The following is a 24,278-nucleotide window of genomic DNA, read 5'->3' on the forward strand; positions in this document are numbered from 1 at the left end:
CTTTCCAATTACTCTTCCACATTGGTAAACTAAGACAATAATCAGCAAACAACAAATTAGGGTTAGGGGTTAGGGTCGAGATCAAGGATTAGTGCCAGGATCGAGTGTCGGGGTCTGCATTGGGATCGAGAGTCAGGGCTGTCTACAGTCACACCCTCGACAACCTCCAATCCCGTACCAAGGGAGACCAGGACAGAGCCCTGCAACCCCATGACACCACTGATCGCATCCCCACTAATGGTCCCAATGACACCTCCCCACTGTGATACCCTCCCACACTGTGACCCCACTTTGCCCACACCACTCCCCACTGTCATCTCTCCCCCATCCTCCCTTCCCCGCACTTCTCCATCCACCTCCCCTTCCTGTCTCCAACTCCCCTCTGAACCCCCTTCCCCACACCCCTCTGCCCCACACTTCCCCACTCCCCTCTGCCCCACCCTCCCCACCTCCCTCTGTACCCTCCCCAATCCCCTCTGTCCCTCCCCCTCTACCCAGTGGCGTATCTAAGGTATGGCAGGTATGGCACGTGCCCTGGGCGCCACTTGAAGGGGGGAGTCACTGAGCAGTTTCTATTAAAGTCAGACAAGCCATCCTCGGATAGTGAAAAAAGAATTTTCTTCAGATGTATGATTTGTCTTTGATTATCATGGGTGAGAAGCACTAGGATGGCCTTATTTCAGCACATTGTGTAAGAAGACCATGACACGTTTCTTCACGAAGAAGAAGGAAAGTGGAGCTAAAGGACGGAAGAGACGAAAGTTGGAGGTGGAGGAAGCCAAGAAGTCGAGCAAGTTCTTCATGCCCTTCTTTGAAAAGCCCAGAACAAGTAGTTCGACACGTTCCATGGAGTCGCCTGCACCTGCTACAAGTTTGTTAGAATCCGAAGGTGGATCAAGTACTAATGCGTCACAAGCCGAGGAAGAAATCAAGTCAGAAAAATCTGAGTATGACGAGATTAAGAGTGAGGCTGCCACAGAGAACATGGATATGACAGGAGGGGAAGACGATGGTGGTGGTGGTGACATTGAGTTTATTGACGAGATTTTACCTGACAAAATTGAATCTGACGACACTGAACCTAGTGAACTGGACGGTGTCAAAGAGCCTTGGACTGTCATACCAGAAGTGATTGAACAGCATGACACTGGACTTCTGAAGTTTGACAGGGATACACCCTATCCTCGTTATATGCATCTTCAGACAATGTGGATTCATGGTTATGAGAGGATCCTATTTCTACCAATGTCTCCTTATATGCATCCAAAACTCACAGTTATGTGAGGAGCACTGCTTTCCTGCCAATACAAGTCATGTGCGCACATCTCACAGTCTTGGTTTTGGCAACATATGGATGTGCGATCTTGCGCTCTTAAACTTTTGTTGGTTTTACCTACGGTGCAGTGATTTTGTGCTTGAAATATGTAACTACGCCTACTAAGCGTCTGATATCATGTCCTGGACCATCAGCCGAGTGGGAGAGAACTGCTTTAACACTTGAAAAAAAAGTTAGAAATTATAAACAGCGCGGCATCAGGTGAAGGTAACACAGCTCTGGGACGCTACTGCTGGGAACAGAATCTTGCCTTTAAAGTTTTTTGTTGCTTGACAATGTGCCAGCCCATCCTAAACATTTGGACAGCCTTCATCTTAACATAACAGTGCGTTTCTTGCCGCCTAACACAACATCGCTGATTCAACCACTCGACCAGGGTGTGATCCACATTCAAGGCGTATTTTTTTTTACTGCAAACTATCTGTCAGATGCTGCAAGCAACAGATGATTTTGAAAATCCTGGGAATTTACCAATGGTGAGGGAATGGTGGAAGTTGGAACACTTGGCACAAATGGCAATGGACATGGACCCAAATTTAGAACGGAGTCAGTATTTCAGTCATTCCCTGCCATCAACCCTTCTTCCCTACAAGCAAATTTATGCTGAAAAACAAAATGCTGCCAAGCAAACAACCGTCACCACTTTCTTCAAACCGGTGTGATCTCCTGCTGCCGGCAGTTCTAAGAGTTCTGTGAGTTTTCCTTGACCCCTTGCTGTGCTTGATATGATCCTGACGACCCACAACCATCCACCTTATCCATGTAAAGCTGCCCGACACCAGAACAACCACTCATCTCCTGGAGCGAACACACCTGCTACTGTTGGTGAGTACTGTACACCCTAGTATGTTAACTTTCTATGATTTATTACATTGAGTATTACCTTAAATTGATGAAATATAATACGAATGTTGCCTTGTGGTACTGCTTTTGTGTTGTATTGGTATGAAAATGTGAATAAATTACAGATAAAACATATTTAGGAAGCCCTTTGGAATGCATCCCTATTTTCTCCATTTAAATAATTATTCACATTATGTGTCAACTACGAGGAACGTATCCTCTGCATATGACGAGGATACGGTGTACTGGAAAAGCAATTCTGCCTGACGTGTTGAGAACAGAAATAATAAAGCTGGGTTCTAAGTATTTCCAGAACAGTGAGGGGCCTTTCCTACCAACAAATAACAGCTCAATGAACACAACTTGGTTCAAGAGGAAATTGGGAAATGGTCATGGTGAGGAAGTGACTCGCTCATGGCTGGTCTATTGCCTTTCTAAAAAGTCTGCATTTTGTATCTGTTGGCTTCTCTATTCCCGATCAGACCATCAATCCTCATTAGAGCAGGAAAGTGGATTCAGCTAGTGGAAAGCACCTGAAAGGATCAGTGTTCATGAAAATGCCAAGAATCATTGGGAATGCTTCACACAGTGGAAAGAAATGGAAAGAAATTTAGCTGGAAACAGAGGAGTTATTGACGCAGTATTTCAGTCACAGATTGAGAAGGAAAAGAAGAAGTGGCGTGATATCTTGATGAGAATCCTTCACTGCCTAAAATTTCATGTGACTCAGAACCTGGCTTTGCAAGGACACAGGGAGTCACTTCAGCTAGACGATGACTCCAATGTGGGAAATTTCCTTGGCTTACTGAAACTACTGGCCATCTTTGACCCTGTCATAAAAGAACACCTCACTCATTTGGAAAGTCATCCTGGATCCACGTCTTATCTTTCACTGGGTGTCCAGAATGAATTCATCCACATGATGGCATCTACTGTTTGCCAGAGTTTACTGAGAAGCATTCGTAAAGCCAAGTAATATGATCTCATGTTCAACTGGACTCCTGATCAGGCACACGATGAGCAGATGTCAGAAGTAGTGAGGTATGTGGAAGTTTATTTTGAGAGGAAAACAGTCCATGTAAGAGAATCCTTCCTTGGTTTTATCCAGACAAGCCACAAGGATGCTAAGAGATTAGTTGAAGACATCTTGAAACAGCGAGAGAAGGTCGAAATGGAGCTACAAGATAGTCAGACAAAGTGCTATAACAACGCTGCTGTGATGGCTGGACACAGAAGTGGTGTTCATCAAAGAATAAGTGAGAAAAACAAACTGGCAGTGTTTGTGAATTGAAATGTACACTCAACTTGGTGGGTGTACATGCAGCCAAGCAGGATACAATGATGGTCCTGTTTTTTGAAACCATCAAAGCTCTCTACATGTTTTTCTCTAGTTCAACACAGAGTTGGGAAAAACACAAAAACGTTTTGCCTGTGGTTGCTAAGTCAGAGTCCGAAACCAGGTGGAGTGCAAGGACAGAAGTAGTGAAGCCCGTCAACAAGTACCTTGAGGAGATACTTCAAGTTCTCTAGGACATGATAGACAATGAAAATGAGACCAATGAAACAAGAAATGACGCAAGGGAGCTGTACAACCGCATGTTGAGTTACGATTTTCTGATTTTGCTAGGATTTTGGAACAAAGTACTCATTTGCTTTGATCGTATTCAAAAGAGGCTGTAGGATCCTAGCATGAACTTTGATGCTGCCCTGGATTTGAAAGCCCTCCGAGATCATTCTTATGATGAAAGAGAAGTGTTGGTCAGTGAATCACTCAAAGAAGGAGTTGGTCTCTGTCAAGAATGGAATATTGACATTGGAAGATGTCAGAGACGAAAGAAATGAATAGCTGATGAGAACTCGAGAGACACTGGGTTAACAACTAAGGAGGAAATGGAAAGAGTCATGAAGGGAACACTCCACTGTCTTCACTGAGAAATGGATGAAAGGTTCGCTTGTTTGTACGACACTGACGCCAAGTTTGGGTTCCTTCTTGATGTCGAGGGACTGTGTTACGGTGCTGACAGTAATGACCTAAAGAAGAAGTGCGAAAAGTTGGGTGAATTATACAGCTCTGATGTTGATGGACAGCAGCTATATGAAGAAATTTTGGATTGCAGAAAGTTGCTATCAAGGCGGGTCAACATGAAAATATCAAGACCTGAAGAGCTTCTTGAATTTATTGTTCAGTATGGAGATGAGAGCGTCTTCCCCAATCCCCGGACAGGGGCACAATTTCAGTGCTTGCCGTAGGTGCTATTTTACATAGATATGCCCCTGCCTCTACCTTCTGTCCCCTGCCCCACTCCCCTATGTCCTCCATCCTCCACTCTCTGCTGTCACACCCTCCCCCATTCCCCACTGTCCCCACCCTACTCCTCTCTGACCCTCCCTCGATCCCCTCTGTACCCTCGCCCATTCCTCTCTGTCCCTCCATCACTCCCTTATGTCCTCTCCCCACTTCCCTTTGTCCTCAATCCCCTCTGCCCCACCCTGCCTCAATCCCATCTGTCCCACTCTCCCCCACCACCTATCCCTCTTTCAATCCCCTCTGTCCCTCCTTCAATCCCCTCTGTCTCTCCTTCAATCCACTCTGCCCCACCCCCTCAATCTCATTTGCCCCACACTACCCTATTCCTCTCTGTACCCTCCCCACTACCTTCTGTCCTGCCTCGTAACTCCACACAGTCCCCTCCCCAATCCCCTCTGTCCCCTCTTCCCTCTGTCCCACACTGCCCCACTCCCCCTGTCCTCTCCCCTCCCCTCTCCCCCTCCTCCCTTCTGACCACACTCCCCCACTCCCCTCTGTCCCCTCCCCCCTCTCTCCCCTCTCCCCCACTCCTCTCTGTGGCTTCCACTCCCCTCTCCCCCTTTTCCTCCTCTCCCCCATTCCCCACTGACCGCTCTCCCCTCCCCCTCCCCCTCGACCGCCCTCCCCCTCTCCCAAACTCCTTTCTGTCCTCCCCTCTCCCCTTTTTCTGTCCCTTACTCCACTCCCCACTATATCACCCTTCCCCACTTCCCTCTGTCCCCCCACTAGGCTCTGTCCCCATCCCCTCCATCCCCTTCCCCAACTCCATCTGCCCCCTCCCCTACTCTGCTCTGTTCCTCTTTACCTACTCCTCTCTGTTCCCCTCCCCTACTCCCTTCTTCCCCGTCCCCATTCCTCTCTGACACCACACCCCATTGTTCTGACACCCCTCCCCCACTCCCTCTCCCTTGTCCCCCCACACTCCCTTCTGCCCTCCTTCACTCCCCTCCCTTCTGTCACCCCCTCTTTCCCCCACCCCACTTTGTTTTCATCCCTCTCACCCCATTACTCTTCCCGTTACCCTCGTCTCACCCATCATGACCTGCCAATGACAGAAAGAGGTATTCTGGTTTCCCACCTCCTTCTCTGTCTGTCATGGTCTATCGTCCTCTCCTGTCAGCCCTTTACCTTCAGCATTACCTCCAGCTTATCCCCTTTATCCCCCTCTCCCTACCCACCTTCCCTGCTATTATCAGCCAACTTGTCCTCCTTCCCCTTCACCCCCTCTTTCTTACTCTGTCACCATCCCCCTTCCTTTCCAGTCTTGATGAAGGGACTCAACCTGAAATGTCAACTGTTTATTCCTTTTGATACATGCTGTCTGATACGCTGAGTTCCTCCAGCATTTACACAGTAAATGGTGAAGAACTTAAACTGGCGCAGTGGGGAAGACAATCCAGTTGTCTTCATCCACACAGGAACTACTGACAAACAAAGGAATTGAAGAACTCTAAGCAAAATTGAAAAGCAGAATTACAAGGGGGATGATATCTGGATTACTGCAGGAGTCATATGTGAATTGGCAAAGGGTAAATAGGATTAGTGAGGTATTTGTGGTGAGATGGAAATGGAATCTGATTGATGCATTGCTGATACCAGGAATGGAGAAGGAGAGAGCTGTTGAATTGGGATAAACTTCACCTAGTCTGTGCTGGGACCAGGAATCCAGTGATTCACATAAATCCAGCTGTATCTCAATCTTTAAACTATCTAGAAGGAGAGAGGCTGCAAGAACAAAATGTTGAATAAGCCAGGAGGTGAGAGAATGTGGGCACAGGTTAACATGGGGGGAATTGGCAATCAAAGTGAGATATAGGAACCTGGTCGTAGTCAGGTCTTTGTAATCACAAGTTAAAAAATTGCACTTAATTCAGGGAGTCAATGACGAGGTCCAGGGAGGAGTGGGATTGGTGGCGAGGGGGCTGAGTGAGTGTGACAAAGCTTGTGGGGATGATGGGGAATGTCAGGATACATGGGAGGGACGGGGAACGTCAGGATACATGGGAGGGAGAGGAATGTTTGGATACATGGGAGGGAGAGGAATGTCAGGATACATGGGAGGGAGGGGAACATCAGGATTCATGGGAGGGAGGGGAATATCAGGATACTTGAGAGGGAGGGGAATGTTAGGATACTTGAGAGGGAAGGGAACGTCAGGTTATATGAGAAGGAGGGAAATGTTCTAGTTTCTGAAGGACAGATATTCCCAGTCCTGTTTAAACTGTCAGTGATGGTCAGAGGGCCGAGATGATCACCGGTAGGTGGTGGGTATGACAGCACAGTGTGGACCTCAGGTTGTCCACTGATAGGTAAGAAACCAATAAAATCCTTTGTGTTGCCCAAATTCAAAAGGAAACAACCTACCTTCACACATCTCAGAGCAAACTAACTGGTCTCCTATCAGACAGTAGGAATTAGCAGAGTTAACTACCAATGGTGCTGTAGCACTAGTTAGCATTGTTAATCTGTAACATTATTGATTAAAACCATTATCCTATTATTTCACTTCATTTCCCAATTACTCTTTCATTACTGGTTATTGTTACATCAGCCTTTCAGCACTGGACAGCTCCGTACCAGCACAATGATCCTTACAGACCCTTTCCCAAACTTCCTCAGTAACCAGTCTCACCCACATCCCAAAATCAAGACTTATAAACTTAACTATTCTGAATAAAAACCTGAAAAAAGTCAGCAGCCCAGGGAGCATCTGTGGGGAGAGGAAGAAAGTTAATGCCTCATCTTTCTCTGTCAATCCCTCAGCAGATGCTTATACTCTTATAATTCCTCACTCCCTTGCACGTTGACTTTTCAATTCATCTCTACCACACACTGTGGGACCAGCTTTCATTTTCTCTTTACTCTGTAGATAGGATAATTCCTCCAAAGTTCCTGATTGTATTCCTTGGTGACACTATTGTTGATGGCCATGTTCTTCTCCATCTAACTTGCATCAAATTAAACTTCTCACCAACCTTTAGTTTCTCTGTATTTTCATTACGAGGGGTGATTGATAAGTTTGTATGCTAAGGTAGAAGGAGTCAATTTTAGAAAACCTAGCACATTTATTTTTTAACATAGTCCCCTCCTACATTTACACACTTAGCTCAGCGGTTGTGGAGCAAACAGATCTTGCACCTCCAGAAAGTGTCCACAGCAGGGGTGATTGATAGGTTTGTGGCCCAAGGTGGAAGGAGATGAGTTATACAGCTCTCACTACATGCACATGTAGTTCAACTCAGAGTGACTATGCAGAAAGTTTGAAGTTAATAGCTCATATCCTTCTACCTTAGGCCACGACCTTATCAATCACCCCTGATGAGTTATTAACTTCAAACTTTCTGCAGAATCAGTCAAAGAGTTGAACTGCATGAGCATGTAGTGAGAGCTGTATAAGTCATCTCCTTCTACCCCAGGCCACAAACTTATCAATCACCCCTGCTGTGGACACTTTTGGAGGTCCAAGATCCGTATGCTCCACGACCGCTGGACTAAGTGTGTAAAAGTAGGAGGGAACTATGCTGAAAAATAAATATGTTAGGTTTTCTAAAATTGATTTCTTCTACCTTAGGCCACGAACTTATCAATCACCCCTTGTATAACAAAAAAGGTACAAAGTGCTTCAGGATGGTTTCAACAAGGGTTGGGTTACTGCACTAGTACATTATTCCTCACCATTACACCATCAGTTCACTAGTCCTTACTGTTACACAATCCGTGCACTAGTCCTTCCATTACACTATCATTGCGCTAATCCTCTGTAACATCATTAGTGCAGTTGTCCTCACTGTTACACTGTCAGTGCATTAGTTTTAACCTTTACACTGTTGGTGCACTAGTCCTCACTGTTATACCAATGATCTACTAGTCCTCCTTATCAGTACACTAGTCCTCACCATTACACTATCAGTGCACTAGCCTTTGCCATAACACTATGGTGCACTAGTCCCCACTATCAGTGCACAAGTCAGAAGACCATAAGATATTGGAGCAGAATTAGGCCATTCAACCTATTGAGTCTGCTCTACCATTCTATCATGGCTGATATATTATCTCTTTCAACTCCATTCTTCTGCCTTCTCCTTGTAAACTTTGACATGCTTACTAATCAAGAAGCTATCAAACTTCACTTTAAATATACCGAATGGCTTGGCTTCTGCAGTCTCCGTGGCAAAGAATTCCACAGATTCACCACTGTGTATCAAGAAATTCCTCCTCATCTCTGTTCCAAAGGGATGTCTCTCTAATCTGAGGCTGTGGCCTCCAATTACTCTATTGTCCTCACTGTCTTCACCACTCCTCACTGTTACACTATCAGGGCACCAGCCTAAAACCACCTAGGGTTCCATTAACGCTTGCCCTGGTCTCTTTGGATTACCCACCTTAGGGGAGATCCTTTGGGTGTGGCGACTCCGTAGCCCTTGGAGTCTAGGTTCCCTCCCACTTTCATGGTGTCACATGGCTTCCTCTGCTCAATGTACTCATTCATGGTTGACTCCAACAGGTAGGCATATTTCCCTTTTGACTTCCGCACTCGTGTTACCCCTTCCTCTGTGGTCTTTACAAAGACTGAGGGCTCAGCAGACTTCATATACGCCCACATCTTCTCAAAGACAGCGATCTTGGATCTCTAGGGATCAGAGAGAAATGAACACCATGAGTCTACCTTAGTGCCACGCCACCGCAGCTTCTGTTCCAAAATCATTATTGGTCACCAACACACGTTCATGGGTGCCATTCCCCAGTGCAGTAAATCTCGCACACACAGTTCAGCCACCACAAATGTACAGATATTTCACACGTTTACTGTTTACTCCTGTCCCCAACAATCCCAGTCCCATCACGGACCTAGATCCTAGTGTCTGCAACTTCCATATCTTGACAGATTGGCAAAGGGTAAATAGTAGGATTAGAGAGGTAAATGTAAGGCTGACTTCACTCACCTCAACACTGAACTGATTCTACAACCTACAGACACACTTTCAAAGACTCTACAACTCATGAGATCAGTATTATTTATTTGCACAATTTGTCTCCTTTTGCACAATGGTTGAATGTCAGTCTTTGTTATGTTTCACTAATTCTATTGTATTTCTTTGTTTTCCTGCAAGAAAACAAATCTCAGGGTAGTAATGGTATCTTGACTTTGAAAATATGGTGAGGTGGAGATGGTTTGTGATTGATGGAGCACTGATAGTAGGGCTAGAGAAGTGGAGGGCTGTTCCAATAGGATGAACTTCACCTGATCTGTGTGGGGATCAGACTCCCAGTGAATCACATAAATACGGCTGCATACAGAGCTTTAAAATAACAAAGGGGGAAGGCTGCCAGAGCAAGATGTTCTGCAGGAGATGGGACAGTGTGGGCACAGGTTAACTAGGTGGAAATTGACAAGCAAAGAGTAACATGCTGAGACAGAAACTATAAAGCCCAAGATCTTAAGGCACAAACTAATGGAGATGGGAGTAGACTCTCACATGGTGGATTGGATAGTGGACTACTTGACAGATAGACCTCAGTATGTGCGGTTGGGAGACTGTAGGTCTGACACGGTGGTCAGCAGCACAGGAGCGCCGCAGGGAACCGTACTCTCTCCGGTCCTGTTCACCCTGTACACATCAGACTTCCAATATAACTCGGAGTCCTGCCATGTGCAGAAGTTCGCTGATGACACGGCCATAGTGGGGTGTGTCAGGAATGGACAGGAGGAGGAGTATAGGAAACTGATACAGGACTTTGTGATATGGTGCAACTCAAACTACCTGCGTCTCAATATCACCAAGACCAAGGAAATGGTGGTGGACTTTAGGAGATCTAGGCCTCATATGGAGCCAGTGATCATTAATGGAGAATGTGTGGAGCAGGTTAAGACCTACAAGTATCTGGGAGTACAGTTAGACGAGAAGCTAGACTGGACTGCCAACACAGATGCCTTGTGCAGGAAGGCACAGAGTCGACTGTACTTCCTTAGAAGGTTGGCGTCATTCAATGTCTGTAGTGAGATGCTGAAGATGTTCTATAGGTCAGTTGTGGAGAGCGCCCTCTTCTTTGTGGTGGCGTGTTGGGGAGGAAGCATTAAGAAGAGGGACGCCTCACGTCTTAATAAGCTGGTAAGGAAGGCGGGCTATGTCGTGGGCAAAGTACTGGAGAGTTTAACATCGGTAGCTGAGCGAAGGGCGCTGAGTAGGCTATGGTCAATTATGGAAAACTCTGAACATCCTCTACATAGCACCATCCAGAGACAGAGAAGCAGTTTCAGCGACAGGTTACTATCGATGCAATGCTCCTCAGACAGGATGAAGAGGTCAATACTCCCCAATGCCATTAGGCTTTACAATTCAACCGCCAGGACTTAAGAACTTTTTAAAAGCTATTATTAATGCTTTTTGAGATAGTGATTTAGATGCATATCATATTTTTTACTGAGTCAAGTATTGTATGTAATTAGTTTTGCTACAACAAGTGTATGGGACATTGGAAAAAAGTTGAATTTCCCCATGGGGATGAATAAAGTATCTATCTATCTAAACAGTATGCAGCACGGAACAAGTCCAGAGGTTGGAAATAAATAGAAAAGCTTTACACTGTTTACTTGGAGGCATATAGCATTTAGGATAAAGTGGATGAACTGACAATCCAATAACAATATATGAATGTGATCTGACATTGATTACACAGATAGGGCCACCAGGACTGGATTCAATATTCCATGTTATATCATCTGGTAGATTGATAGAGGTTTATACAATTATGTGAGGCACAAATAGAGTAGACAGACAATTACCTTTCTCCAAGGATTGAAATGTCTAACACCAGAGGACGTGCAATAAAGATGAGGGGGGTAATTTCAAAAGAGATGTGAGGGGCAAGTTTTTTTTTACACAGAGAGTGGTGGGTGCCTGGAATGCACCCCCTGGGGTGGTGGTAGAGGCAGAGACTTTTAAGAGACATTTGGATAGACACATGAATGTGAGGAAAATGGAAGGACGTGGACATTGCGTAGACAGAAGAGATTAGTTTAGTTGACCATTTAGTTGGTTTGGCCAACACTGTGGACCTGTTGCTGTGCTGTACTGTTATATGTTCTATATCACGTTCCAAGAAAGAGAAAAGAGTGAGGAAGCATTGTTAATCCAGCAAGCTATCGGAGTAGTGTTGTGTCATGATGTGGAGACAGTGGGTGGTAATGCAGAACTGCTTTGGGTTAAAATTATGAATAACAGGTGTGCCCTGGGGGTCTGTGAGTCTGAGAGTCTGGGGGCAAGGAATGGAGGCCTGGAGGCAGCCGGACCTGGGGTTAGAGATGTTGTCTTGTTTTGTCCTGTTATTGCTGCTACTTGTGTTATGTTGCATTGTGCCGTGTTGAACATTGTGGACATGTTATGTTGGTGCTGGATTGTTTGGCAACACTTACGATCTACCCCCAACAAATCCTCAGGTGTGTTGGTTGTTAATACAAGGGGCGCACTTTACTCTATATTTCAGTGTACATGGGATAAATAAATCTGAATCCATTCTGAATCTGAATCGGAGTAGTCTACAGGCCACCAAAATGTAACCTCTCTTTAGGCTGAAGCATAAATGGGGAAGTATCTAAGGTATTTTGAAGGGTCTTAGGGCAACAGTCATCCCAAGAGTCAGGGCCTGTCAGGTGAGGAAGCAGAAGTGGACCCTGGGCTAAAAATGGCTGATGACAACTGATGGGAACCTAGTGAGGGAACTAGAGTCTCTACTGGCACTGCTAGGGTTGTCAGAACTGAATGACTACCCTCTGGTTCCACCATAGCTTGTTCTTGTGGAGTGAGATCACTGGTCAATGACTAGGTGACGGGTGGAGGAATTCTGGCATTGAGTCTGTTTGTGGGCGTGTGCTTTCACAAATTCACTGCCATTGTGGCTGCCCTATGCTGTGACCTCTGGAAGGGCAGCCTCTGGTGTGCCTAAACCCTTGCTGGAACATCAGAGAATGTCCTCTTGTTACCAGCAGGACAAATGAGATGGGCAGGAATCAGCTGACCCCATCTCAGCCCCAGACTCATACTTCTGTAGCCCTTCTCAAAACCGTGGCTGCCCCATGCACTAAAACTCCATCCCTGCCTTGAGTACATTCACTGGCTCCCTCCACTGTCCAGGGTTCCATGGATTCACTACCCTCTGGAACTACCTCTCCATCTCCATCCAAAAGGACAGACTCAGATTCTGAGACCATGCCCTAGCTTGGGAACCATCACTTGGGGAAAAGAGTGGTGAGCTCACCCTGAAGAACTCCTTGGTTGATCCAGCATCCAGGGTTCCGTAGGCGATCTCCGTCTGTTTTGCCAGGTCTTCGGCACTCTCAATGGGCGACACCATCCTCTCGACGGTGAGGAAAGCAGCTAGGTTTGCCGTGTAAGAGGAGATGATGATCAGAGTGAAGAACCACCAAACTCCACCAACGATCCGACCTGACAGAGACCTAAACACATACAGGGCACGGGGTTGGGAGGTAACACCAAATGAGAGGCATTCAGAGGCATCCGAGGCCTAGTCTGGTGTCTGAATGGTCAGAAGCTGAATAAAGAGTAGCACACAGTGGAACTAGAGGGTGGATGAGGATGTCACGGTGATTCCCAATGTCTCATCACAGGACGTTACCCTATTCCGGTCAGATGTTGATGACAGAGACAAAGACTGTACATTCACCAGTGCTTCCCACTATCTTCCCCCCCCCCCCCCCCCCCCGCCCTTCTCCCAGATATATTGTCTTGCTCAGATACATTGCTTTGCCCAGGGATCAGCCCCAGCTAGATTGTTCAGGGAGGAAGAGAGTTCTGCCCCCCTTCCACTTCTCAGGGTCAGCCCCTGTCAAGTGTGTTCAGTGAGGTAGAGAGATATACTCATCTCCCCACTGCCCTATCTTTCCACTCCCCTCCCCTCCCCACCCCAGTGAACTCTTCCCCCACAAACTCATGTCCCCTGCCAGCACTGACCAACTCTGTCACCAGCAGCAGCCAAAAGATCCTGTTAAATGGTGACCAGTTCCGTCCCAATGAATAGCAACTCTTATACCAAACTCAAACACCTCAAATCCCCTTGCAAATCTCAAACACTCTCACTAACCTTGTAAGGTAATGTAATTGGTGAAAATGTATATAATTGACAACCAACAACATTGAGTTGGGGTTCATCCTAAGAGGATGGTTTGACCTGATGACATATTGCGTGGTTCTTTATCTGTGGTGTTTATGTTCAATGTTTTGAGTACAATAAATGAGTTGTTGCAGTTTTTCTGAAACCTAAAATGCCTCACATTGTTTTATTTGTGAAAACACACATTGTTGACCCCAATGCTCTAGAGTTCCAGAGTTATCGAACATGTTGGGCAACCCAGTTGCTTTGAAACTGCTGGAGAGCAAACTGTTGTTGCTTGGTTTGTACAAACCAAGGCCCATCGTGCACTGTAAAATTCACTGTTGGTAACATTAAATTCTACTACAAGTTAGCTTCGCTCAGCAATTCCACGGCTGTGAGAGTGGTGAATCCACTGGAACACCAGCTTGAACAACATAAATACCAAACACTAAAAACTCACCTATTACAGACTTTCAGACTACCAAAGTCTGATCTCACCAGACAGTTGCTCTCCTTGCCCAACCTTGGTGATGCTAAACTACTGGAGCAAATGGACCACATGCTGTCTCTCCTGGGAAATCACCATCCTTGTTTTATTTTTAAAGAACTCTTCACACAAGTTCATATAGCTGTCACTATGCACCTGTAAAGGACTATAGGGAGCTTGCTAAAGTGACTGATAGTCTACACTCAGCCAAACAGCGGTGCATCATTCCTCCTCCTTTCTTTACCTTAGTAAGCCTGGTCAGCAAGGCCCCCAACATAAGGAACAGATGTGAAACAGATGATAGCAGGTCTGTGTTTTTACTATGCTCTCTTTGGTATGAACAATAGGAAGTGCTGACCACCTTGCAGCTTCAACAGTGTCAGCTCATTGGGACAACACTGTGGGTTCCAGCTGCCAGGGTCATCTACTGTTCATTATGGACATCCTTTCAGGGTGACACAGGTACTCAGGTGAGTGTTCTGTTAGACCATAAGACATAGGAGCAGAAGTAAGGCTATTTGGCCCTTTGAGTCTGCTCTGCCATTCAGTATCTGCCTAGCATCACCTATTGACGAGAAGGTAAAAAGCGATGAAGTCTCGCTGGAGGCAGCAGGATCCAGACCTACGGGACATGATGGGTGACACTTTGCTTCAGTGTTTGATGTTACATGTGGGACTCATGCTAGATAAAGTGGCTAGACCTCTGGTCAGTGCAGATTTCCTGTGTGCCGATGAACTATTAATTGATCTAGGAACTGTTGGCTTGTGGATGTCAAGAACTTTCGATCATTACCATACTCCCCCAGTATGTTCCCCACGATTCTGTCAAGTGCATGTACCAGCACATGAGTTTACTTGTCTGTTGGGTGAAATCCGAAACCTCACTAAGCCTATATTCTCCACTATAGTCACAAAATATGGGGTCAAGCACATTTCCACAACTGATCTGCCAGTTCATGCTCATGCATGTAGACTGTACCCAGAAAAGCTGGCAACTGTGAAGGCTATGTGTTGGCCAAAATGAAAAGACTTGGCATTGCAGGCCAGTCAAATAGACCCTGGGTGGCCTCTATAGTGTCCATAAAGAAATTACTGACACCTTAATGAGATCACCATCCCCAATTGTTTAGGTACATTTAGCCGAGATAGTTTTTTCCAAAATCGACTTAGTTAGGGGCTACCATCAGGGGCCTGTGTGCTTAGAGGACATTCCCAAAGTGGCTGAATCCTGCTTGGCCTCTGCGTTTCTTTGCATGCTGTTTGGGCTGAAAAATGCAGCACAGACTTTCCAACTGCTGCTGGACTCTGTATTAAAAGACTCAGACTTTTTTAAAATTTACCTGGATATCATACCTGTTGCCAGTGCATCCAAATCCCAACATGTTTCTCATCTCCGCATACCTTTCAAGCGCTTAAGCCAACATGGGTTGATTATTAACCCTGCTAACTGCAAGTTTGGGTTGTCAACCAATTACTTTCTCGGCCATCGCATCTCTGCAGAAGGTGTGAAACTCTTGCCATCAAATATAGCCACTATTAGGGATTTCCCACCACCCTGCACTACAAAGAAACTACAGGAGTTTTTAGAAATGGCCAATTTCTATTACCACTTCATTCTGCGAGCTGCTGAACTTATTATGCTCCCCTGTAGAGTGTGCTTCCAAATATGCTGTGGGTACAGTGCACGAACAGTGTGTGACAGTCACTCGCCTTCTTCAACCGGCAGCTCTGTCCCTCCGAAAGGAAGTACAGCACGTTTGTCTGTGAGCTTCTTAGTCTCTATCTGGCTGTCCGCCACTTTTGTTTTCTTCTAGAGGGTCATCATTTCACAGCATTCATTGACCATAAACCCCTTGTGCATGCGATAGCAAAAATATCAGACGGCAGCAACGCCACCTGGTCTACATACCTAAGTTCACAACTGATGTACTTACAACATATCAAGGGGAAAAATAATGCCTTGGCTGATTGCCTCTGACAGTCAGCCATTGAGGCCGTACACATAGGGGCTGACTATGCCAGCATGGCAGACGACCAAGCTTCTGACCCAGAGGTCCTGGCTAACCGAACATCAGTAAAAGGCCTATGGTTGGCTGACATCAAGTTCGGGGAAACGGGTTTCTCTCCGCTGCGATGTCTCAACCAGTCACTCTTGCCCCACACTGCCTGCTAACTGGAGACAGACTGTTTTTGTGGCCTCTCACATCCAGGCTGAAAGGTCTCACAGAAACTGGCTGCACTGAAGTTCGTGTGGCATGGCTTTAGAAAGGATGTGCGTGCTGGCACTGCAGCCTGTGAGGAGTGTCAGTAGGCCAAAGTTAACCATCATGTTCAGGCGCCATTTGCAATGTGGACCTTGTTGGTCCTCTTCCCTCTCCTGTGGTTTCACGCACCTCCTTACCATGGTGGACCATGTCACCAAGTGACCAGAGGTTGTCCCTCTGGCACTGAATGCGGTTGCAGACGTGGCTGGGATATTCATCAGCACCTGGGTTGCTCAGTTTGGCACCCCATCTGGTATTTACTCCGACTACAGTCCCCAATTCATTTCAGACCTTTGCACTAGAATGACCCAGAACCTCGGCGTTAGGCTACATCACACCACTGCATATCACCCGCAGTCCAACGGCCTATGTGAGCAGTTTCAATGCTCCTTAAAGGCAGCTCTGAGGGCTTCCCTGACTGATGAGGTTGGCATGATCATCTCCCATGTGTACTGCTGGGGCTCAGAGAGACTCCAAACCTCGCTAACTTGAATGGCCTCAAAATTCCCTCGCAAACCTTAAATCCATCACAAACCTTGTCACAAACATCAAACACTGTCACAATCATCAACCATCTCACCTACCTCAAAACCCTCACAAACTTCAAACCCTCAAACTCCCTCACAAACCTTGAAACCCCTTACAAATCTCAAACCTCCCTCCATAAACCTTGAACGCCCTCACTAACCTCAAAAATCTCAAACCCTCTCACTAACCTCAAACCCCTCAAAGCCCTCAAAAACTTCAAGCCCTTGTTAACCTCATTCTTATACACACTTCAAACACCTCAAAATTAATATGTGGCTGACAGATTATTGCAGATTATTATTGCTTATTGCAGATTAATACATGGCTGAGAGGATGGTGCAAGAGGGAGGGCTTCAGGTTTTTAGATAATTGGGCTTTGTTCCAGGGAAGGTGGGATCTGTTCCGACGGGACGGTTTACACCTGAACTGGAGCGGTACTAACATTCTTGCAGGAAAGTTTGCTAGTGCTTCTCGGGGGGGGTTTAAACTAAATTTGCAGGGGGCAGGGATCCAGAATGCGAGAGAGGATAGCGAGATGAAGAATAAAGGACAGGTGGGGACTACATGGTTCTGGAATATTAAGTGTGTAGTAGAGAAAGGTGAGGTGGAACAAGTGATAAGGAGGGCACATGTACAGAGGGATGGTCTGACGGAACATGGAGTTAAATGTGCAGAAAGAATAGGTAAATTTAGGAAGGACAACAAAATTCAAGGGGCGTATAGCCCGATGGGAGTTCGGAGAGCTGGGTTAAGCACAATAGGCAGCGATTTAAACAGAGAGAGGAGAAATGGGCTAAAAATTCTATATCTGAATGCACGAAGTGTCAGAAATAAGGCAGATGAGCTTGAAGCTCAGGTGCGAATGGGTAACTATGATGTTGTTGGGATAACGGAGACATGGCTGCAGGGAGATCAGACCTGGGAAATGAATGTACAAGGGTATACGTGCTATTGTAGGGACAGAAATGTGGGCAGAGGGGGTGGGGTGGCCCTGTTGGTGAGGAATGGGATTCAGTCCTTTGCAAGGGGGGACATAGGATCAGGAGAAGTAGAGTCTGTGTGGATAGAACAGAGGAACAATAAGGGCAAAAAGACCCTAATGGGTGTTGTCTACAGGCCACCAAACAGTAGCATGGATATTGGGTGCGAGTTGAATAGGGAGTTAACATTGGCATGTGGCAAAGGTAATGTCGCAGTAGTTATGGGGGATTTCAACATGCAAGTGAACTGGGAGAATCAGGTTGGTGCTGGACCCCAGGATAGGGAGTTTGTAGAGTGCCTACGGGATGCATTCTTGGAACAGCTTGTATGAGAGCCGACCAAGGACAAGGCTATTCTGGATTTAGTCTTGTGTAATGAACAGGATTTGATAAGCGATCTTGAAGTAAAGGAGCCATTAGGAGGCAGTGACCATAATATGATAAATTTTTATCTGCAATTTGAGAAGGATAAGGGCAGGTCGGAGGTGTCAGTGTTGCAGTTGAACAAAGGAGACTATGGAGCCATGAGGGAGGAGCTGGCCAAAGTTAACTGGATGGATATCCTAGCAGAAAAGACAGTGGAACAGCAATGGCAGGTATTCTTGGGAATAATGCACAAGGTGCAAAATCAGTTCATCCCCCTGAGAAGGAAGTATTCAAAGGGGGGAAAGGGGCCACAGTGGTTGACAAAGGAAGTCAGAGACTACATAGCATTAAAAAAAAGGAAGTATGACAGAGCTAAGGTGAGTGGGAGGACAGATGATTGGGAAGTTTTTAAGGAACAACAGAACTTAACTAAAAAGACAATATGGGGAGAAAAAATGAGGTACGAACGCAAGCTAGCCAGGAATATAAAGGAGGATAGCAAAAGCTTTTTTAGGTATGTGAAGAGAAAGAAGATAGTTAAGAACAATGTTGGGCCCTTGAAGAATGAATTGGGTGAAATTGTTATGGGAAACAGAGAAATGGCAGAAGAATTTAATCAGTACTTTAGATCTGTCTTCACTAGGGAAGACACAAGCAATCTCCCAGATGTATGGATGGGCCAAGGTCATAGGGTAACAGAGGAAATGAAGCAGATTGACATTAGGAAGGAAACGGTGATGAGTAGACTGATGGGACTGAAGGCTGACAAATCCCCAGGTCCAGATGGTCTGCATCCTCGGGTACTAAAGGAGGTGGCTCTGGAAATTGCGGATGCATTGGTAATCATTTTCCAATGTTCCTTAGATTCAGGATCAGTTCCTGAGGATTGGAGAATGGCTAATGTTATCCCACTTTTTAAGAAAGGAGGGAGGGAGAAAACAGAGAACTATCATCCTGTCAGCCTAACATCAGTAGTGGGGAAGATGCTAGAGTCTATTATTAAAGATGAAATAGTGGCATATCTAGATAGCAGTGATAGGATTGGGCCGAGCCAGCATGGATTTACCAAGGGCAAATCATGCTTGACTAATCTATTGGAGTTTTCCGAGGATGTAACCAGGAAGTTAGACAAGGGAGATCCAGTGGATGTGGTGTACCTCGATTTTCAGAAGGCATTTGATAAGGTCCCACATAGGAGATTGGTGGGTAAAATCAGAGCTCATGGCATTGGGGGAAGATATTGACATGGATAGAAAACTGGTTGCAGATAGAAAGCAAAGGGTAACGGTGAATGGGTGTTTCTCAGAATGGCAGGTGGTGACTAGTGGAGTGCCGCAGGGCTCGGTATTGGGACCACAGCTGTTTACGATTTACATCAACGATTTAGATGAAGGCATTGAGAATAATATCAGCAAGTTTGCTGATGATACTAAGCTGGGTGGTAGAGTGACGTGATGAGGATGTTAGGAGAATTCAGGGTGACTTGGATAGGCTGAGTGAGTGGGCAGATACTTGGCAGATGACGTTTAATGTGAATAAGTGTGAGGTTATCCACTTTGGGAGTAAGAACAGGAAGGCAGATTATTATCTGAAAGGTGTAGAGTTAGGTAAGGGAGAAATACAAAGAGATCTAGGAGTCCTTGTTCATCAGTCACTGAAGGTGAATGAGCAAGTGCAGCAGGCAGTGAAGAAGGCTAATGGAATGTTGGCCTTTATTACAAAGGGAATTGAGTACAAGAGCAAGGAAATCCTCTTGCATTTGTACAGGGCCCTGGTGAGACCACACCTGGAGTATTGTGTACAGTTTTGGTCTCCAGGGTTGAGGAAGGACATCCTGGCTGTAGAGGAAGTGCAGCGTAGATTCACAAGGTTAATTCCTGGGATGTCCGGACTGTCTTAAGCAGAGAGGTTAGAGAGACTGGGCTTGTACACGCTGGAATTAAGGAGATTGAGAGGGGATCTGATTGCAACATATAAGATTATTAAGGGATTGGACAAGATAGAGGCAGGAAATATGTTCCAGATGCTGGGAGAGTCCAGCACCAGAGGGCATGGTTTGAGAATAAGGGGTAGGTCATTTAGGACAGAGTTAAGGAAAAACTTCTTCTCCCAGAGAGTTGTGGGGGTCTGGAATGCACTGCCTCGGAAGGCAGTGGAGGCTAATTCTCTGGATGCTTTCAAAAAGGAGCTAGATAGGTATCTTATGGATAGGGGAATCAAGGGATATGGGGACAAGGCAGGAACCGGGTATTGATAGTAGATGATCAGCCATGATCTCAGAATGGCGGTGCAGGCTCGAAGGGCCGAATGGTCTACTTCTGCACCTATTGTCTATTGTCTATTGTCTATAATTGTTGACAAACCTCAAACCCTCACCAACCTTAAACACCATCTCAAAGCTTAAACCCCTTAAAACCCCTTAATCAACCTCAAAGCCCCACACAAACCTCAAAACCTCAAACCCCTCAAACTCAATCCCAAAATTTAAACCCCTTCACAGACTTCAAACACTGTCACTAACTTCAAACCCTTGCAAACCATAAAACCCCTTCACCAATCTCAAACCCCCTTGCAAACCTCAAGCCCTCTCACAAACATCAAATACCACAAACAGCCTCACAAACCTCAAACACCTTCACTAACCTCAAACCTCCTCACATTCCTCGAAACCCCTTTGCTATTTGCAAATGTCAATCACCTCTCAAAACCTCAAACACCTTCACTAACCTCAAACCCTTTACCAATCTCAAAGGCCCCCACAAACCTCAAACCCTCTCACAAACATCAAATATCACAAACAGCCTCACAAATTGAACCTCAACCCCCTCACTAAACTTAAGCAACCTGCTCACTAACCTAAAACACCTCAAACCCCCTCACTAACCTCAAACCATATAACCATATAACAATTACAGCATGGAAACAGGCCATCTTGGCCCTTCTAGTCCGTGCCGAACGCTTACTCTCACCTAGTCCCACTGGCCCGCACTCAGCCCATAACCCTCCATTCCTATCCTGTCCATATACCTATCCAATTTTACTTTAAATGACAATACCGAACCTGCCTGTACCACTTCTACTGGAAGCTCGTTCCACACAGCTACCATTCTCTGAGTAAAGAAATTCCCCCTCGTGTTATCCTTAAACTTTTGCCCCCTTACTAACTTCAATCCCCATTACAAACCTCAAACAGACTTACAAATATTAAACATCTCAAGCCTCCACACAAAGCTCAAACACCTCAAATCCACTCCCAAACCTAAATATCCTTGTAAACCTCAAATATACTCGTTAATCTCCAACCCCTTCACAAACCTCAACCCTTCAAAAAACTCAATTTCCCTTACAAACCTCAAACAGACTTGCAAATATCAAACATCTCAAACGCCCTCACAAAGCTCAAACACTTCAAATCCACTCCCAAACCTAAAGCTCCTTGCAAACCTCAAACATACTCGCTGACCATAAAACCATAAGACATAGGAGTAGCCTATTCAGCCCATTGAGTCTGCGCTGCCATTTCATCATGGCTGATCCCAGATCCCAATCAATCTCATACACCTGCCCTCTCACCATATCCCTTGATACTTCAACCAATCAAGAATCTATCAACCTCTGCTTTAAATATACCATGGACTTGACCTCCACCACAGTCTGTGGCAGAGTATTCCATAGATTCACTACTCTCTAGCTAAAAAAATTCCTCCTTACCTCTGTTCTAAAGGGTCCCCCATTACTACCTCACCAGCATTATTTCCCAGTACTCCAATATCAACTTTCACCTCCCTTTTATTCTTTATATTACTGAAAAAACTTCTGGTGTTCTGCTTTATAGTATTAGCTAGTTTGTCCTCATATTTCTTCTTTTCCCTGCTTATGGCTTGTTAGTTACCTTTTGTTGGATTTTAAAAACTTCCCAATCACCCAACTTCACACTCACTTTTGCACCATATGTGCCCATTCCTTGCTTTTATGTAGTCCTTAACTTCCCTGGTCGGCCATGGGTTGCCTAGCCCTGCCATTTGAGAACTCAAAACCTCTCGCAAACCTCAAACTCCTCTCACTAATCTCAAAACCTCTCGCAAACTGCATATCTCAAACACCTCAAACACCTGAAACTCCCTCACAAACCTCAAACTCCCTCTCAAACTATAACCCTCTTGCAAATCTCAAACCCCATCACAAGCCTCAAACCCCCTTGTAAACTTCAAATCACCTTGCAAACCTCAAAATTCATTGCAAACCTCAAATGCCTCAAAATACACTTACAAATCTCAAATCCCCTCACAAACCTTAAACCCATAAGACCATAAGACATAGGAGCAGTATTAAGCCATTCAGCCCATCAAGTCTTCTCTGCCATTCCAGCATGGCTGATTCTGGATCCCTCTCAACTCCATACACCTGGCTTCTTGCCATATCCTTTGATGCCCTATGGCAGAGTATTCCACAGATCCACCACCCTCTGGCCAAAAAAACTCTTTCTTATCTCTATTCTAAAGGGTTGCCCCTCAATTTTGAGACTGTGTACGAGAGTTCTGGATACCGCCACCAAAGGAAACATCCTCTCCACATCCACCCTATCTACTCCTTTCAACATTTGGTAGGTTTCAGTGAGATACCCCTGCCGCCCCCCCCGCATTCTTCTAAATTCCAGTAAGTACAGGCTCAAAGCTGCCAAACACTCCTCATATGTTAACCCCTTCATTCCTGGAATCATCCTCGTGAACCTCCTCTGGACTTTCTCCAATGACAACACATCCTTCCTGAGATATGGGGGCTAAAACTGTTGACAATACTCCAAATGTGTCCTGACTAGTGTCTTATAAAGGCTCAGCATTATCTCCTTGCTTTTCTGTTCTGTTCCTTTTGAAATAAATGCCAACATTGCATTTGCCTTCTTTACCACAGACTCAACCTGTAAATTAACCTTCTGGCAGTCCTACACAAGGACTCCTAAGTCCCTCTGCACGTCTGATGATTGAACCTTCTCCCCATTCAGATAATAATCTGCACTATTGTTCCTTTTACCAAAATGCATTATCATACATTTCCCAACACTGTATTCCACCTACCACTTTTTTGCCCATTCTTCCAATTTGTCTAAGTCCTGCTGAAATCGCATTGCTTCCTCAGCACTACCTACCCCTCCACCTATCTTTGTATCATCTGCAAATTTTACCACAAAGCCATTAATTCCATTATTCAAACTATTGACATACAATGTGAAAAGTAGCGATCCCAATACTGACATCTGAAGAACACTACTAGTCACTGGCAGCCAACCAGAAAAGGCCCTATTTATTTCCACCCACTGCCTCCTGCCTGTCAGCCATTCCTCTATCCGTGTCAATATATTTCCTGTAGTGCCATAGGATATTATGTATGGCATGTTATTATTATGTAGCCTCATGTATGGCACCTTATTAAAAGCCTTCTGAAAATCCAAGTAAATGACATCCACTGCCTCTCCTTCATCTAACCTGCTTGTTACTCCCTCAAAGAACTCTTAACAGATTTGTCATGCAAGATTTCCCTTCACAGGAACCATGTGACTTTGACTTATTCTATCATTAGTCTCCAATTACCTTGAGTAAGGATATAAAAGATTATGGGGAGAGGGCAGGAGATTCATGTTATATAAACATATAACCATATAACAATTACAGCATGGAAACAGGCCATCTTGGCCCTTCTAGTCTGTGCCGAACACTTACTCTCACTTAGTCCCACCGACCTGCACTCAGCCCATAACCCTCCAATCTTTCCTGTCCATATACATATCCAATTTTACTTTAAATGACATTACCGAACCTGCCTCTACCACTTCTACTGGAAGCTCGTTCCACACAGCTACCACTATACGAGTAAAGAAATTCCCCCTCTTATTACCCCTAAACTTTTGCCCCTTAACTCTCAACTCATGTCCTCTTGTTTGAATCTCTCCTACTCAATCGAAAAAGCCTATCCACGTCAACTCTATCTACCCCCCTCATAATATTAAATACCTCTATCAAGTACCCCCTCAAACTCCTATGTTCCAATGAGGGATGTT

The 24,278-nt window shown here is 45.4% G+C and overlaps 1 protein-coding gene across 3 annotated transcripts in view; it reads right to left on the reverse strand.

Annotated features, from left to right (window-relative positions):
- Window positions 1-24,278, reverse strand: part of LOC140739096 (glutamate receptor 1-like) — a 643,907-nt gene that overhangs the window by 26,895 nt on the left and 592,734 nt on the right. For all 3 annotated transcript variants that reach the window (XR_012101563.1, XM_073067046.1, XM_073067045.1), the window contains exons 12-13: window positions 12,744-12,942; window positions 8,870-9,117 (exon numbers count right to left, since the gene is read on the reverse strand). Coding sequence is in view for 2 of the 3 variants with exons in the window: in XM_073067046.1 (XP_072923147.1) it covers window positions 8,870-9,117; window positions 12,744-12,942 (447 nt within the window). In the remaining variant the exon portion in view is untranslated. The remainder of the gene's footprint in view (window positions 1-8,869; window positions 9,118-12,743; window positions 12,943-24,278) is intronic.

The sequence above is a fragment of the Hemitrygon akajei genome, chromosome 15 (genome assembly GCF_048418815.1).
Source record: "Hemitrygon akajei chromosome 15, sHemAka1.3, whole genome shotgun sequence".
In the NCBI taxonomy this organism is placed as follows: domain Eukaryota; kingdom Metazoa; phylum Chordata; class Chondrichthyes; order Myliobatiformes; family Dasyatidae; genus Hemitrygon; species Hemitrygon akajei.